The 13,395-nt window shown below is 54.7% G+C and overlaps 3 protein-coding genes across 3 annotated transcripts; 2 read left to right on the top strand and 1 right to left on the bottom strand.

The window, feature by feature from the left end:
• Window positions 1-3,555: 3,555 nt before the first annotated feature.
• On the top strand, window positions 3,556-4,077 carry NCS54_00695000 (Hypothetical protein; the record flags this gene model as incomplete). Its single annotated transcript, XM_053152391.1, has 1 exon — window positions 3,556-4,077. One exon carries the CDS (start codon window positions 3,556-3,558, stop codon window positions 4,075-4,077), a length of 522 nt encoding a protein of 173 aa, XP_053008366.1.
• A 7,585-nt stretch (window positions 4,078-11,662) lies between these two features.
• On the top strand, window positions 11,663-12,184 carry NCS54_00694900 (MARVEL domain-containing protein; the record flags this gene model as incomplete). The annotated part of the gene is made up of 1 exon (XM_053152390.1): window positions 11,663-12,184. One exon carries the CDS (start codon window positions 11,663-11,665, stop codon window positions 12,182-12,184), a length of 522 nt encoding a protein of 173 aa, XP_053008365.1.
• Window positions 12,185-12,864: 680 nt separating this feature from the next.
• Window positions 12,865-13,258, bottom strand: NCS54_00694800 (Hypothetical protein; the record flags this gene model as incomplete). Its single annotated transcript, XM_053152389.1, has 2 exons — window positions 12,865-12,968; window positions 13,030-13,258. The coding sequence occupies 2 exons, from the start codon at window positions 13,256-13,258 to the stop codon at window positions 12,865-12,867; spliced, it is 333 nt and encodes a 110-aa protein (XP_053008364.1).
• Between the last annotated feature and the right edge of the window lie 137 nt (window positions 13,259-13,395).

Here is a 13,395-nt window from a genome sequence, read left to right as displayed (position 1 = left end):
TGTCTGTCTCTCTGTCTGTCTCTCTGTCTGTTTCTCTGTCTGTGCAGGGAGACAGACTTTTTTTTTTATGAACGGTCGTGACTCTCCGGGCTACAGGCGCCTGCGTCAGAGGGTTGCATTGCATTTCCGCGGTCATCATCGGGCATGCACATGGGAAAGAGCTTGTCAAGCTGCCAATGTCCACGATGTCTCTGATAGGCATGGCTGGCACCGCAATCCCGTCTTCGTTTCCACGTCGATTCGGCCTGACGTGACTATCCAGGGCTCTCCAAATCAGTACCCTTGAACGTCTGGGGTGATACGAGACCGGGGTGCTATGTATAATCGGTAGAATCGGGAAACCTCTTCATGTTGGGTGCCGGTTGATTGTTGGGTGTATAATTGGTCGAGAATAGAAGCTTGAAATATCACCTTGAGAATAGTGGAGGTCAGGAATGGTATCAATAAGAGAAGGCACTCAAAGTGAGCCACAGCTCAGAACGGCATGGGGAATATGGGGCCAGAAAGAAGCCAGAAGCATTGTAGTCATTGGGCTTGTCGCCAAAGGACGCCCACAAGACATATTCGAGGGTCTGGTGGCCGTTGTGAATAGGGCCGCCCTTGGGCATGGGCCATCTCGAGATGGAGAATTGAGGAGGAGCAGGGCGGTTGGATGCTTGTGTCCTCGACCAACAGATCCGCAGGCGTCCGGAAGAAGCAGGAAGGCCGTGATGTCGAGTCCGAGGGTGCTTCACAAAACAGGAGGCGTCATCCAGGCCAGCTTGGAACACGACGCCGGAGACCTGAATCTGGCGTACGAGGCTCTCACGAGACGCAACCTCTAGGGCTTTGTTGCGCCCGCTCCTCAGCCTAGGCCCCGTCTGCGGTGTCGGCCACAGATTGAATAATGACACAAAAGGCGCACACAACAAAAAGCGTTGCCGCCAAAGCGAAGAACGAGATGGAGGACAGCCGAGGCCGCCCCCAGGCCGCTCCAGTAATGGAAAATCAAAGGGAGCATCCTGCCTGACGGAGGTGAGGGACCCAGGTGGTACCAAAGTCTATCGCGGTCGACCAGGGCGGCCACTGCGCTGGCGTCGCTCCTTCAGGCCGTGTGGTTCGCTCCTTCTGAGATGCACCGGTCGGTGCACAAAGTTGGAAGCAGCGGCCTATTCACAGTTATCCACTATTCACACCTCTGTGTGCTCTCTGTGCGTGTGCATGTGCGTATGCGTGTGCGTGTACGTGCGCCTGCGCCTGCGCTTTGCGAGTTCTGAGGTGCCCATACCTGCCCTGCCCTGCTGCGCTGCAGACTTATGAGGAAGGCGTGATTGGCCCCATCGCTGTGAGGCTGTCGGCATCCCGCTCTTCTGCCGCGATGGATCCCACTCCTTCTCCCGACTTCTCTCTTTCTGCCCCACGGGGACTATCTGATTCAGGCAACGTCAGAATCCAACGCAAAAGGTTCGAAGAAGAAAAAAACCAGCGCACAGCACACAGAAAGCTTCCACAGGATGGGACCTGAGACATTGCTCGCATTTCTCGGCGACTCTCATCCTTGCTCTGCCTGTCTGACTAGCATGTCCTCCGGACCATTATACGGAACAAGCAGTCTCCGGCCTCCACCATCTCCGTGTTGGACCTCCGAACCACACATCAAAGCTCTCGCGTTCAAACGTTAATGTTAGATGGAGCCTGGCACGGGGAGCGACACAATGCCGTCGTCATCCTGCTCCATGCCGCCACAACTGTCATGGCGGCTGCTTTCTGCTTGTCGACAGCCCGTGTCACCAAAAGAGGAACCAGTGACTGCTTTATCGAGATATCCCAGGCGGGTCAGAGATGCGAAGCGTGTTGTTTCGCGCCACCGTTTCCCCCTTCAGATCCCGAGCAGATCTACCCCGACCAGGGGGGGGGGGCTTTGCTGTTCGTTTCGCACCCTTTCTTTCATGTGCTGGACCGACCACAAAGAATGCCTCACAGGACCGGGTCAGGCCGGACCAAACCAGGGCTCATCTCATGGGGGGCCAAGCTTGAAGCTTGTTGATCTGGCCGCCCGGTGCAAATAGACTTTGGCATCGTCGCTTTTCCCTCTCACTGGGCCCGCCCTCTTGTTGCGCGCGTACATACGGTACGGAGCAGAGTCTTGTGGTGTAGGCCTTGTTTGGCTGGCCCAATACCCTTTCTAGGCCCCACGGGCTGTTGGTGACACTCCCTTTACGCCCGAAGGAGAAATCCAAACTCAAAAACAGACCAAAACTGTCCATCATACACCCAAAGTTCCCCGACACTTGTACTCACGACCTTGGGCCTGTGAATTTGACTTTGGGTCGCACCCCCTGGTTTGATTTGATTGTGGTCCCTGTTTTTTCTATTCTCTCCCATTCTCCATCCTGCTGCCCCCTCTGCGCCATTCCGCTTTGCACCACTTTTGGCGAGAGAGCGTCTATTCACACACAGGCGCGTACACACACACACGCCCCTGCGGTCAAACCTCGCGCCCCGGGGCGGCGATGGCGATGACCTATGGCGGCGGAGGCGGCGGCTCAGGAGAAAAAAAAAAGTGGAAAAGCCAGCGGCATAGGGCCAGAGACTCTACGCTGGCGACGCGGTGAAGGGTGGACGAAGAGAGAGGAAGAGGCAAGAGGTAGACGACAAAGTAAGTTGTTTTGTGCCGGCACTACAAGCTCGACGGTTGGGAGCTTGCCGGTCCTGAAGTCGAGACCCCGTTCCGTCATGCTGGTTCTTGGGTCAGTCGTTATGCTGGGTATAAAGGAAAGCCGTTTGCTCCGAACTCCTGGGTCAGCGCTGGCTTGAGCTATCCTCATCACCTTCGACCAACATCAGCATCAGCATCAGCATCAGCATCAGCATCAGCATTGCATAGCATCTTCACCAGTGCTTGCTCGTCCTTTTCTGCTGCGCAATTGATCTGCATCGTTCCCCGGCATCCTTGTCATTTGGAAACATTTTGGACTTTTTTGTTTACATCATCTGCCCAACGACAATCATCAACCTCTGGCTACACTACACACATACACACACACATACGGATATACACGCACACACAAAACGACCCGCTCGTACAAAAAGCTCCATCCCTGCTGCCCCTCGTCACCAATCAACCAGACGAGAAAGGAAAAAGACACCCAGAACAGAGCAAGGGCAAGGCCTTGAACCAGGGCTACAGAGAAATCGACCAGGATCAACGACCGGGACCAGAACCAGGACCAGGATCAGGACCCTCGTCCTCCAAGCCCCAAGCCTCCAAAGCATCGCCATCCTATCCTCATTTTGGTGCGCTGGTGTCGGTGTAAGACATCCGCCAACTCAAAATCCCCGAGCCGGACAGAGCCCGCCCATCCAAATTATCCTTTTCCCTCATGCCCCCTGTCGCCCTTCGATCCACTTGAGACGTTGTCCCAGATCTCGAGCAGGCATCATCATCATCATCACAGCCTGTCAACCCACCCGAGCCACTCGCCGCCCCTCCCCTTCCCCATCCTCCCATCCTGTCTCCCCACTTCTTTTGCACGGCTCTATTTCCAGCTCCTAGCCTGGAAATCTCGCTGATACATGCGCGACTCGCCTGCATCAACCCCAACCCCATCCTCCTCGCCGGCTTATATTAGACATACAAGTCCTACCATGTTGTCCATCGCCCCCCAGGAATTCCAGTCCCAGCAGCCTTACTACTATATGCCCTACCGTTCCGACTCTTCGCCACGACAGCACCCTCACCCCGAGATCCCCTACTTCAACTTTGCCAACATCAGCCCTCCGCCAACCCTCGACTCGGCCACCACCGCTGCCATGGCCGCCGCTGCCGCCGTCAACGCCCGCTCCCAGCAGGATGCCAGTGTCGCCCAGGCCCTCGAGATTGCCCGCGAGAGCCCCGACGGCTCCTCAGACCCAACCATCAGCAAGATCCTCGAGGCCGCCCTCGCCCAGATCTGGGCCAAGGTCCAGGCCCATCCCGACTCGTACGTCATGACCAGAGACGAGTTTGCCGTCTTCAACTTCTTCCAGCACCGGTTTACCGGTGATAAGACGGCGGTGAAGGCCCGGAAGCGATACTGGGACAACACCCACGCTTGATCGCCCGCTAGGATCCCGTCTACACATGGCAACCCTCCCCATCCCGTGCGCTACTGCGCTCCCTTTTCACGAACTTGTTCTTGCATAACCGGCCCATTTTGAGGACCCAAAACGATTCAACCTGCTTTTTTTTCTTGTTGCTCAACCATATGACGCCCCGGCCTTCTATATCACCCGCCACATGCACCTGTTATACACCAACGTCGCCAACTCAACCACCACCCTGCTCGCCTCCGCCGCCACAAGCCATCCAGTCCAACCTCCCTAGGAATTCATGCCCGACTTTCCGGTTGCCTGCCACGTCCACAATGGCCAAGAAGCGATAGCTGAAACCCAAGGGCTCAAGCTAGTTTCACCGCAGGCCGCAGACAAAAAGCAACCCCCACTATGGAGGATGAGGATAGTGGGCTGCCAAGACAACAAAACGCAGAACAGAGGATATCCGCGGCAATAGGACGGAACAGACACGTCTGGTCTGTTACTAATTTGCGCGCCAACCTCTCATGACTTATTACACAGCACTACCAAGTCATGCGGAGCGGAGTCATGGCACTGTAGCGCGTAGTGTGAGAGAGCACCGCCAGAAAGAACCCTGTTTGATGCTCTCTCTACTCCGCGGCTACTGAACTTACTGTCTTGTCCTGGACCCTCCCCCCCCTCCTTCAACCAAGCACTTGCACTTGCACGGCAGACCCCCGGTTCCCGGGCCCGTTCGTTGAGTGGGGCTGCCACCGCATCATCCGCATGGCGCCCCGCCGTCCGTGTCGTGTGGCCCCAGTCCCAAGCGTCCCTGACGACATTTGCCTTTTTTGGAGGGACAGGGGTGCCCTCGCTTTTGGGTTGGTTTTGGTTTTGGGGGCCCTTTTCCTGCCCTGGTCCCGATGGCTGATTACTTTTTCCTGCGGCTCCCTTCCTTCAATCTCTCACAGGGCTGGGCTGCGAAACCACGGGTTCCTCGGTCGTGTCGTCTCACGGACCCTCAGACGGGGGTCTCCCCTTGAAGAGAAAGCTGGAGGCTGATCATGTTGCCCCTGGGCTTTTTGTTTCCTCGACTGGACGGAGACACAGCGAATGACTGTCTCGGTTGCTCGTCAGGACTCTCCGCCTGCCCCACGCCTTCTTGACTCGTGGCCGTGTCGTCGCATCGTCCCAAGGTTTCTTGCGACGGCGCTGTTGGCCATGAGCCTGGGCGCACATCATGCCCCCGCCCTCACTTCACACTTCACCTTCACCTTCAGCCCTGAGGGGGATCCTTGACCTTGACTTGGCTTGACCGGTTGCTGGTGCTGGTTCTCACGCATCACATACTGTACATCCGACTTGCCACTATATCACACCTTGCTATCATCACACGGCGAAGCATGTTCAACTTACCTCACGATACTACTCTGAGACATTCCATCAAGCCGAAGCCGCGACGACTCATTTATCGTCACATGGCCTCTGCGCTGGACCGATGGACCGACTCTCTGGCCGCTGCCGGCAGCCGCCTTTGCCTTGACAAAATCATGCTACCAAAGGAAAAAAAAATACGCGTCCCCATCAACTCTCGGCGGTACCAGACTTCGTTTTTGCTTACCAAGTTCTGACCATTGACACGAGATGGGGCCCAACGGCATTCTCCGCCCACAGGCAGAAAGCAGGAAACGCTTCTTGATTCCCCCTTTGTCATTTTTCTCTTTTTTAACTCATCTTTTTTTTTTTCGCCTGCCGCATCACATGGGGCCTGGGGCTACCGTACGAGGCGAGGCATTGATGAGTCGAAATTGTAGTAATCTTGTCTCTTCTTCTTTCACCCCCTTGTCATCACGATTATGATTTTTTTTTTTTTTTTTTTGGCTTCTCTCTGGGAACTACCTCTTTTGGCTTAGCTCACGACTTGCATGGCCTCTTGGGCTGTCTCTCCCATACAGCGCCACTTCACTTCACATCACCCCTTTTATTTACCAAGAATCGTTGTATTATAGAAATACCACAGAGCGTTGTTTTGGCATTTGTTTTACATTATTAGCACTGCATCACATATAGAGAAATACATGAAAGCATATGACATATATGCCCATGCTTTGAATCCTGCTAGTGATGGATGTCATTGCATGATGGCTTGATCTACCCTTGGGTATGCTATGAGGTTAAGTTACTTTTCAATGGTGAATGCCATGGTGAATGCGATTCCAGCCGTTAGACTTGGGACTGTTTCTGCCTCAGGTGACCCTGCTCGCTCTTTGACTACCAACCTTTGTCTTTTGACTTTATTGAGATGCCATATTTGACATGATTGGTAGGGTGAGGCGGGTTGGGCATCACACTCTAACAACACGTGACAACTGTCTATCTCAAGTTTACTTCTCAATTCGTTTCAGACATTCCAAGAATGGGTTTACACATCATGTCAAATCCGCACAATGACGTGTATCTTGCGATATTTCCACCACGAGGCCTCGTTACAATTGTCATTGTGAGCAATTGCAACCCACCTGGCACTATCATCAACGTCCAAGTGTAAGCCCCCTCGACCGAATCCGGACAGTTGCCTAACTTTACACCACATCACCGTCGCATCGCATTGATCGACATGGACTTTGGCAGTAAACAGGCCCCCCTCTCTAGACACTTGCTTCTTTGGAGGCGTTTGCTCGTGCGCACACCACAAGCTGAAATCCGGTCCTCCTCCGAGGACTGACCCCCGAACCTTGGGCTCCGGCCGAGTCCACATCGGCGGCGGCAGCCCCGCCGTTGCGCCGCCCCCGTTCATCACGGGACCCGGGGCCCGCCCAACTCTAAGTCACGTCTTGGAACGTGTCTAGAACACCCACGGCACCGAAAAATCGGGTGATTCTGAGCAGAACACAGAAAGCGGCACCGGCCAAACAATTTGGTCTGCGAAGCTTTCCAGACGTCCCATCTCGCTTACAGGAGCCCTCGGGGCTTTTGCGCCTGATAGCCGCTGAAGGAGGGTCGATGGCACCGGGCTGGAACGTTGTAGACTCGCAGCTCGGACCCGAGATGACCGCAGATGCACATCGCGGCAGATGCAGACAGCTGTCACATGTGCCTGCATATCATGGCAATAGCTTCGCCACGGGTAATGCTCTTATGGAATAATCGCGGTGATCATAGCGGGGGATCTGCACGGTCTCGAGAGGAATGGGATGCCGGTAGAGCGTTTGATATCGAGTGCGGCGTGCCTCGTATGTGTTTTGACCTAACCGACGGCTCGGTCTCTTCCACAAGTGTTGATCATTTCCCATTGCCCTCAGCAATAGGACAGCCAGAAGCCTAGACGAGGCACTACCTCGACTATCGCCAGCCAAGGCGTCGACAAGCCTTTCGAAGGGCAACTAGGAGCTTCCTCTAGTCGCCGCTGCTACTGGCCAGAAGGCACTGGTTAAACACAGCGCCGTCTCCAATAACGTCCCGCCACCGTCACGGCCTCGTTCAGAGGGAGCGACGCATCATAGCTTCATGTTGCACAAATCGCGGCCCTTGTGTCAGCATCATGCGGCAATAGCACCCCGAATAGGGAGTTGTGCTTGGACCAGCACCCCTCTCGAGACCCTGTTTTGGACGCAAGGGAAACAGATAGAGTTTGTGGGCGAGCCGCTGATGCAAATGCTTGATGACAGCCCCTTATCACAAATGCCCAAACAGCATCCTTGAGTCGGAGAAAGGACGTTGAGGGCGCCTGCGCCTGAAAGTTTATATCCAGGCCATGGGAGGAGCGAAGACCAAAAGGGCCATCATGCGTCGCGGCAGGGTTTCGCTCATCATGACGGTCACCGTCAATGGTTCCTCTTTTGGACAATCACGGGGCGTCGTGCATTGCAGGTTCCTGGATTGCCGCGGCAAGAGACTGGCCCAAACTTTGAAACGATGGGCTCATGCAGGAAGGCTTTGGGATTTGGTCACCGCACGCCCCCAAGTTTAGAATCAACGACAATAGCAGCAGAGGCGTTACGGGATGGGTTCGATTATTGACCGTTTGGCCGGGCCTAGAGTCGACTCTCCCTTTGTGTTCCACATGGAAATGGGGAGAGGTTGCCTCTTTGGGTACGTCTCATGATGCCGTCGACCAAACGGGCAGCGCCAGCTCTGCCATTTCTCTGTTGCCTTGCCTGTTGTAGCAGCCTTAAAGCGCTTTGGTCTTCCCCGAGGCTTGGTAAGGCCGTCGTTACGGCGACGTTGCAACATGAAACACGGCAGCGAACGGCCTCGATCTCCATCTCTCCTGATTTCCTGAGTGTGACGCCATTCCCAACAGACACAGGACCCTCTCTGCGCGATCCAGAACCGGGTTCTTGGACCCCTGTGCCAACTTGAACTGGCGGTGACTCTTTTGGGTAGCCCAGAAAGTCGGTAAGTTGAACATGTTGAAACTCAAATAGGTGGAGAGGCGTGCAATATCTTGCAATCAGGTGTGGAAGGTCGTTGGCTTCTAGAACACTGCCGGATGAGGCATCGTAAGTCACCTCATTAGGCAAGGCCGGTGGTGCCACTTCCCGAAGCATTGTCCAAAAGGGCACGGCGAAAGGCGAAGGCGAAAGCGAAGAAGGGCGTGGGCAAATAGCGTTTCGCTAGACAAACATTGTTCGGTTCACGGCGTCGTTGGGTCGATCGCCGAGAGATTGGCGCAGAGGGTGTGCACCGAGAAGTGCCCAAGTATCAGGTACATGGCATACGAGGCACCAAACAGGGCGGAAAAGAGGCTCGGAGGGTTAGGGAAGGGCGTAACCTTGGCTAAAAAGGCTTCACAGCTTAGGTTTGCGCCCAGCATGGTGGAGATGAGCGTGAATATTCCGACTCTCTGGGAGCGAGGACCCGACGGGGTGGACTGCCTCGTGTTGGCGATTCTGTCGACAGCCATTGGTTTCCTGGCAAAGGGGACCTTGAACAGAGTTTGAGCAAGAGCCGGTGGCTCGGTACGTGGAAAGCGTTCCCGCTTGGGGTCTTGTTGAGAAGCGGTGAAGAGTGACGTCGGTGTTTATGAAGTGTTTGATCATGTAAGAAGTTGTCGTGATGTTGATTCTGTAAGACATTTCGACATTGACGTTACATCCCTTGTAATTAATGAGGCTCTTCAACACCCCTGTCCATCACTGACAGCGGATCTATCCAGCAACTCCGATTTCGAGCGGGAACGAGATGACACTGACAGCTGCAACAAGGGTCATCATGTCCAATGGGGCTCAGGAGCGGTGAGCACTGCACCCTCTGGAGATGTGGGATGCGGCATCTCAAAGAGGAGACGAGGATGGTGTGGGTAAGGCATGGCGCCCAGACAGATCACCGGCGTTGCCCATGTCAGTCATGGAGCCGTCATTGTCTCTGCCAAATCGAGCTGGGCGTGTCTTCTGACATTGCCTTGTCTAGCCACAATGAGAATTCGCAGACCGACATTTCTGTGAAACCGTCTCTTGCAATCCTTCACCGCATCCCCATTCTCGGGGTCAAGTTTGATCCCGGCCTAGTATCGGTATCACGACCCGGCAGACGGGACACAATCAAGATGTCGATCCCCGAGTCGAATTGCGGCCTGTGGCAACGACACAAAGGACTCGTTGCAGCGTTCCTGACTCGAGTGACGGGCACATGGTTTCAAATGCTTGACCTTGGGATCTGTTGTTTCGACTGCCAAGCTGGGGCAAATCAGCCGTGACAGGAATTTGAGACTGGCGCAACCCGAGCTGGGGGACAGCAATAAGGTTGACTGGGCGAGCTCCGGCCGACCCGGCAGACGAACCATCCAGCACATACACCAAAGCCTAATCATCTTGACAGGCGCCTTCAGCTGGGGATGGGAAAGTTAGAGCCAAAGTCTCCTGGAAAGTGCGGCACCGTCGCTGGATGCCCTGAAGCTTGTTGACTTGACAGCTGCAGGCAATGACACGGAAACTCTCGAGTTGAGCGAGGCTTGCGTGTGTCAAGCACACGCAACACACCCGGAGCCGACGGGGCGGGAGGCAAGTTCCGTCTAGACGGATTCGTTCCTCTCATGGAAGTTTAACGTGAGAAGCGAACCAGGGATCCGGGAGAGTTTGCGATGTGACACGGGATCGTGAGAATTGGATGCCATAGGGCCTCATTGGTGGGGGAGGCTTGGGGCTGTGCCATTTCAACCCCATTCCATTGACGACAATTCTCGACCCGGCCGAGTCGAGACATGGCACTGGTAGGGCCAGAGTTTCTGGCGCCTGTTAGGGCTGGGAGCCGCGGAGATGTCGACAAGGTGATTGGAAGAGAAAGTTGAGGACAGCAGGAACAGTAGACAGGCAGGTATGCAGGTATGTATGGTTACACAGGGCAGAAGCTGTCCGTGGGCTCGACGAAACCCAGCGAGATGGATGGCGCACGGCAGTTGGCGAGTTTGGTGCCTCTTCCGGGGGAGGGAGCAATTCGATTCAGTGGATTTACGGCGGGGCGCCGGCGACGGCCGTGCGAGAGCATTTGGCGAATGCTTGACCAAGGCTTGATCAAGCCTTGCGAAGCCCTCTAGAAGATGGACGATGAGGAATGTAGCCAAGTTGTTGGGATGAAGGTTCAAGTTCCATGGAGAAGGAGGTCACGGGATCGATGGCATACTTGCAGGGGGAGGGGGCTTCTGTGTACGGGCGGAGGAGGAGGAACCCAGAGGGACGGGACCCTTGTTGCTGGTGCGGTGCAGGGCAGGAGCGGGCGGCTTCAGCAAGCGCCGTCATTGTCATTCCCGGGGTTTGGCTGGTCCACCTGCCAACGCAATCCAGAGAGGGCAGGAGTGTGGAGGGGCACATGGGCACATCAACTCATGTCAAATCTCAGGCAATGGCTCAGCAGCTTGCGCGGCGAATGCGAATGCGCGCGCGGTTACGAGAGGGAAGCATGCATAGACGTTCACCAAGTAACGGCAGCCTATCATTGCATTGCCGAGGAGCACTCCTGTTGTTTTTGTCAACGGACATGCGGCCTGTGGTCGGCCTTTGTGCTGTTTGGCCACGCAAGACAACTGAGGCCATCCCGAGTCAACTGGAACCTCTCTTCAGAACAAAAAATCAAGATGGAGAAACAAAGACTGTTTTAGAATGCGCCTGATCGAAAGAGTTCCAGAGAGGGGCTTTTTTAATGAGTGCAGGGAAAGCGAAGCCAGGCGTTATAAAAGAGTAGTCGTGGTCGCGGGTCTAATCAACCCCTCCACTTTCTGACCCTGGCTCAACTGCCATTTTAAGCTATCCACGGTTGCTCAGGCAATGCGCAGGCGCTCAACCACGATCCCATCGCCAACAAGTCATTTACCAGTCCCAAATCCCATCATCCCGTTAAACCATCTCCACATTCATCCTTCAATCGAGTCGCAGCCTCACTAGCTACATCGTCATCTTTTCTCGGGAGCTCCTCCATCACAGTCAATTGTTATAGCTTGCTGTCGATCATCACCAGCTTCACCAACGTCATCGCTCGCCCACCACATCTACACACCACCGAAACGACCACGTCAAAGTGACCCCGTCGCTTTCGAATTCCTGCAGCCCCTAAACTCTGGCAGCCCCAGTGCTGCCGTTGCCATCTTGTCAGCTCCCTTTATAGCTTGCGAACCCGCTAGCCGTTGCCCATCATGCGGTACAACCTCGTCAAGATGATCCTTCGCGGATTCGAGCTACTTATAACACTCCTCCTGACAGCTGTGACCGGCAACGTAATCGCATCCAACATCGATGCCGCTGGCACAGCGACCGCCGCCGTCAACTTTGTCATGTTCGTCGCTGCTGTCTGTTGGATTGTCTCTATTATTGGACTCGGCTCATTCTTTGCTTCGGTCCTCGATAAGCCTGTCGCACAACTGGTCCTTGACGGCAGTGTCGTTCTCTTCACGTTTATTGCCGCCATTGTTCTTGCAGCAAAACTGCGTGTTGTGGACTGCGGAGACATCAACCCCAAGGCTTTGCCAGGCGACTGGATCGCGTGGGGTTCTGGCAGCGACGAGAAGCGTTGTCGTGAGCTCCAGGCCAGCACCGTCTTCATGTGGTTCCTCTTCGGATCCTTCTGTGGCAGCCTGTTCCTCACCGTTAGGGACGTTCGCAACACCTATGGCTCCATCCGTGGCTCAAGGCCAAGCATGTCCCAGATCGGTGTCTAAGCCAACAACATGGATGGCTCAACACCAGCCAAACAACAATACAGTGATGCGCCGCCAAGAACATACATGCGCATTCTCTAGCGGGCATGGATGCTTGACGCGTCCATCATCGATCAGCTTAATTAGCTAGGGAGCGACATGCCTGCAGGCACTCGGCGACACTGGTCCGGGGTTGCTCGGAACGGGCATGTACGCCCACTACAGGATAGATGAGCAGGACCACTCATCATGATGGACGAGAGATGGATCGCGCCATGCATGCCAGAAGCAGCGAGGCCTTTTGGATGTGCCTCATTATAGCAGGAATCTTTACATGTTGATAATTTTTGTAACAAAAGCCGGGAGAGAAGCATGCACAGCCTAGGAGTTGGACGATGGGTAATGATTATGTAGTAAATTTGACTTCATGACTGCTTTCACGTGTCACCATCCGGCATAGGATGTCATCATCCGTATTGATATCCGCATCAAGGCCATGATAGATAGCCCTTGACCATTCCCTGAGCTTCGTGCAATGCCATGGTCAACGGATGTAGAGTTCCGAATCATCTATTTGTTAAACCGCACCCATATCAACCAATACCTAAACACCGTGTCGAAGCCATGCATGTTCCAAACAAGGCGAGAATTACTTTGAAACCGCCCAGCGCAGGCCCTCATCTTTTAAGGTCTCATGTCGTCTATAACGTGGCCGCCGTTTCAACAACTCCCGCCGCCTTGAAGGCCTTCTTATTTGTCCATCGGATGTCGACATTGTGCACCCACTCCATGTATCGCGACCAACCTAGGAAGAACTTCATTAGTGATCTTATTCATCGGCGTCGTAGAAGTCATCGGGGACCTACTCCAGTATGCAAACTTCCGGCCAAAGTACTTGCCCATCCAAGGGACGACCAGCATGGTCAGGATGAGTTGCAGCTGCTCAAGACTGCGCTCCCACTCTGCTTGAGCATCCGAGTCGGATGTGTCAGAGTAGATGTCGCTTGTGGATATAGATGGGAGAGAGTCGAGATCATCCTTGTCCTCCATGATGGACGCATCATGGAGGTCGACGAGGGATTCGGTGGAGGGCATGTTGGCGGTTGTGGTCCGAGATGAGGGAGAGATCGTATCGAGTATGTCCGAAGATCGACGCAAGGGAGGATTGTGGTCGAAGGAATGAAGATGTCAAGGCCGTGTCGAGGTGAGCTACGATGGTTGAGGGTGGGCGG

Source organism: Fusarium falciforme, chromosome 5, assembly GCF_026873545.1.
Source record: "Fusarium falciforme chromosome 5, complete sequence".
Taxonomy (NCBI): Eukaryota; Fungi; Ascomycota; class Sordariomycetes; order Hypocreales; family Nectriaceae; genus Fusarium; species Fusarium falciforme.
Note: the sequence above shows the minus strand (reverse complement) of the source record. Positions and strands in the feature narration are given on the sequence as shown.